Source organism: Pteropus alecto, unplaced genomic scaffold, assembly GCF_000325575.1.
Source record: "Pteropus alecto unplaced genomic scaffold, ASM32557v1 scaffold339, whole genome shotgun sequence".
NCBI classification, from domain to species: Eukaryota; Metazoa; Chordata; class Mammalia; order Chiroptera; family Pteropodidae; genus Pteropus; species Pteropus alecto.
This window is the reverse complement of record NW_006442509.1, coordinates 1378729-1382280: the sequence shown is the minus strand read 5'-3', so window position 1 is coordinate 1382280 and position 3552 is coordinate 1378729. Positions and strand designations below refer to the sequence as shown.

Here is a 3552-nt window from a genome sequence, read left to right as displayed (position 1 = left end):
CCCCGCTGACCGCGCGCGCACGCGGGCACGGCCGGCGGGAGCACTAGCAGATCCAGCGGATGAACCTGTCGAAGAAGCTGGGCTGCGCCAGGCTGTCGTAGTCCTTCTCCCGGAAGATGGCGGCCGTGTCGCCCAGGCTGATCTTGGAGAGCACGTCCATGTCCACGTCGTCGCCCACGGCCACCACGGCGGGCACCACGTTCTGCTTGCGCATGGAGTGCACCGCCTCGTCCAGGCTGTCGTTGCCCGTGACGCCGTCCGTGAGGAACACGAAGGCCAGCTCGGCGTGGCGGCGCGCCCCGGCCCGCGCGCCCAGCACCACCTGGTTGATGGCCTGCACCACGCCGGAGCTCACGTGCGACAAAGAGTTGAGGTAGGTCGCGCGCTCCAGTGCCTCGTGGATGACCGTCAGGTTGAAGGTCAGCGGGAAGGCCACCTGCTGCTCGCGCGGGCCCCCAAACTGCAGCAGCGCCAGGCGCGCGTTGAGGGGGTCATCGTCCCGGCGCGCCAGCGTCAGCCGCCGGGACACCTCCTCCACGAAGCGCCGGGCCTTGTGGAAGTTCTGCTCGCCCAGCCGCTCGGAGCCGTCCAGCAGGAAGACGATGTCCACGGGCCGCTGCGTGCACTGGGCCACGTACAGCTCTGGGGGAGACAGGCGTGGTGGGCAGGGCTGACCCGGTGCGCCCCGGCCACGCCCCCCGGCGCGCCCGCCCACCCAGGCCACACCCCGTTCTGCCCAGGCCCTGGGCGGGGCCCAGAGTCCCGCCCCCGCCCCTCAGAAGCACCCTCTCTTGGTTGTGCTTGCACCAGGAAGCGCCCCCAAACCTGGGGCAGCATCTCTGCCTCGTGCCCCTTCACTTGGCCTGAGAAGTGGGTGCCCCCTGGAGGGCCACAGCCCATGGGAGGGGGGGCGGGAGAGAGGGGCAGATTTGTAAGTGTATAAGACCTCATGAAGACCGCTGGGCACAAGGACCCACCTGAGGCTGAGGCCTCCTCACCCCACCACCCCCCCCTGCCCCAGAGCTGCTGGAACACACTTCTCTGGGCCTTGGGGCACAGGGAAGAGGAAGGGCCTGTGTCTCCTCTGACTGGACAGCAGGCACAGGGGTAGCGAGACCCCTGTGGCAGCCCAGGAGACTCACTGTTACTTGAGGAGACCTTTGACCCCTTCTGGGTGGTGAGCAGCCCTGGACACGGTGGACAGCCTGGAGACAAGGCTGGGCCTCTGGGGGACATGGGCACCATGCAGTCTGAAAACCCAGTCCGCACACACATGTGGGACCGCAGGCTGGCACGCGGTCCACCCACCACAGACACAAAGCCAGGCCCCTCCGTCACAGCCTGCCCCCCGAGACCTCAACCCTAACCGCCCCGGGGCTGGGCAGGGACGGGCTGGTCCCTTGCTTGTGTCCGGCTCCTCAGCCCCACGGAGACTCCTCCTGGACGTGGGACAGAGAGGGCCGTCTGCAGTCCAGGTTTGCCCACTCCAGGGGCTGGGAGCTCGGGGTCCCCCTGAGAAGGACATCCTGACCTGCAGCACCAGCGACCGGGGGCCTCGGTCCAGGACTCGTCCTGGACGATGCCCACCTCACAGGTGACCGCTGTGGGCCAGCCTGCTGCTGGCAGCGATCACCCAGCCTGTCACTCGACCACAGCAAGGCACTTGTGTTGTTTTCAGCTTTTATAGAACGTTTGAGACATGCTCCAGCGCCTGAGAGGCACCCTGGATTTGTCGCCACGCGGTGCCGGGGGGTGTGTCACGGGTGTCACCATGCGGCAGGGCGCGGGCACGCGGGCTGCTCTTGAAAAAGCTTATTGACGACGTAGCTTATTTTGGGGCCGGGCACATGCGGAGCGGCTGCTGCCGTAGGCGGGAGCGGCCGGGGCCGCTGAAAACATCGGCAAGTCCTCCAGCTGCCCTGACTTCAGGCGGACGTGCGGGGGTGAGGGGACTGGTTTTGGGGGAGTCCTCAGCAAGGGGTGACCCGGCCCAGAGGCCAGAGCCTAAGCTGGGAGAGTTGGGGTGTTCTGGAGGCCCTGCTGTTCCCCTCCTTTCCCTCTGCTGACCCCACCTGTGGTGGGGAGACGGTGCAGCAGGTGGGGGGATGAGACTCTGACCCCGGAGCCGGGAGGGGCGCCGACCAGAGCGGTGGCCGCAGCCCACGCCCGGGACGGGGGCTCGCCTGAATTCGGCCTCCAGGGGAGCAGGCCCTGGGCAGCCTTCAGGGGGTGCTCCTCACTCCCCGAGGGAGTGGGGTCTCTGGTCCCTCCGCGAGTCTGGGCTGGTGGCTTCGGCAGGCGGCTCTGGCTTGATGGGCGACTCTTACGCCCTCCAACATGTGAGACAGCTCAGCAACGGGGTAGTGCAGTTGGCTGGGCACCGTCCCCCAAAGATGCCCACGCCGGATTCTGGAGCCTGCGAATGCGGCCTTTGCAGATGGGACCAGATTAGACTTCGAGACGGGAGACTGTCCCGGGTGATCCCAGGCCCCAAATGCCACTTGTGCCCTCGTCGGGGAGACGGAGGCGGTCAGGCTGTGGAGTGGGTTACGGTGACCATGCAGGCGGCCAGCAACGGGAGAGGCAGGAACGACCCTCCCTGGACACCTGGACGTTGGCATCTGGCCCCAGACTGAGGGATTCCTGGCATCCTAAGCCCATGCCGGGCGGGCGACCTAGGGAGCTGACGGCCCAGAGGGCTCGGCGCTGGCTTCTCTGAGTGGGAGCGTGGGCGGCCCAGGGCGTCAGCAGAGCGCCAGCGCGGTCTCGGGGTCGCCCACGATGTCCCTGTGCACCAGCTTAAAGGTGTCAATGAACAGCTCCATCCAGTCCTGCCGCTCGCCTCCCGTGGCGAACTTGGCCCGCTCGGCGGTGTAGACCAGCACGGCCACCAGCCTGGAGTAGGCGGCCGGGTCCTGCGTGAGCTCCGTGGCGTTGAGCAGCTGCTGGATCATGGGGATGGTGGTGGGGAAGGAGGCGCCTGGGCCCTGCTCCCTGGGCAGGAAGCTGACCGGGGGCTCGTCGCCAGGCCGCGGCCCATCTGCGGAGCACCCAGAGAAGGCCTTAGGGACACAGCGCCGTGAGCGGGCCTCCAGCCGCCCTCCTCGGCCTCTGTCCTCCAGATGAGCGGGGACCGAAGCAGCTATGGGACGGGCTCCGAGGGGTCAGTGAGGTGATGGGAGGCCACCGCCCCACGCTCGGCATGGCCCCGGTGGGGCAGAAGGACACGTGGGCCTCGGGGCGGCAGCAGAGCATGTGGCCCGGGGGAAGAAAGCGGGGTGCTCTCTGGCCCCCAGGGTTCCGAGGACTGCAAGGCTGTCGGCTCCAAAGGCCACACTGAGCCTTGGCCGGACACTAGCAGGGCTGCCTGCGAGGCCTGGAGGCCGTGCCCTGGACCCCAGCACCCCATTTGCAGTCCCAAAATGCCAGGAAGGAGGCCCAGCCCAGCAGGCTGGGGTCCCAGCATGTCACAGTGCGTTCTACAGTGTCGCCTGCTTCCTCCCGCTCAGGCACGAGGTCCACTTCACTTTGGAGGCAGAGAGCCTGAGTGTT

At 67.7% G+C, this 3552-nt stretch overlaps 1 protein-coding gene across 1 annotated transcript in view; it reads right to left on the bottom strand.

Annotated features, from left to right (window-relative positions):
- Nucleotides 1–6: 6 nt before the first annotated feature.
- COL6A2 (collagen type VI alpha 2 chain) overlaps nt 7–3552 on the bottom strand; it is a 16109-nt gene continuing 12563 nt past the window's right edge. Inside the window, 1 exon segment of the mRNA XM_015597633.2 lies at nt 7–642. Within this exon segment, the coding sequence (XP_015453119.1) occupies nt 44–642 (599 nt within the window). The 3' untranslated portion in view covers nt 7–43.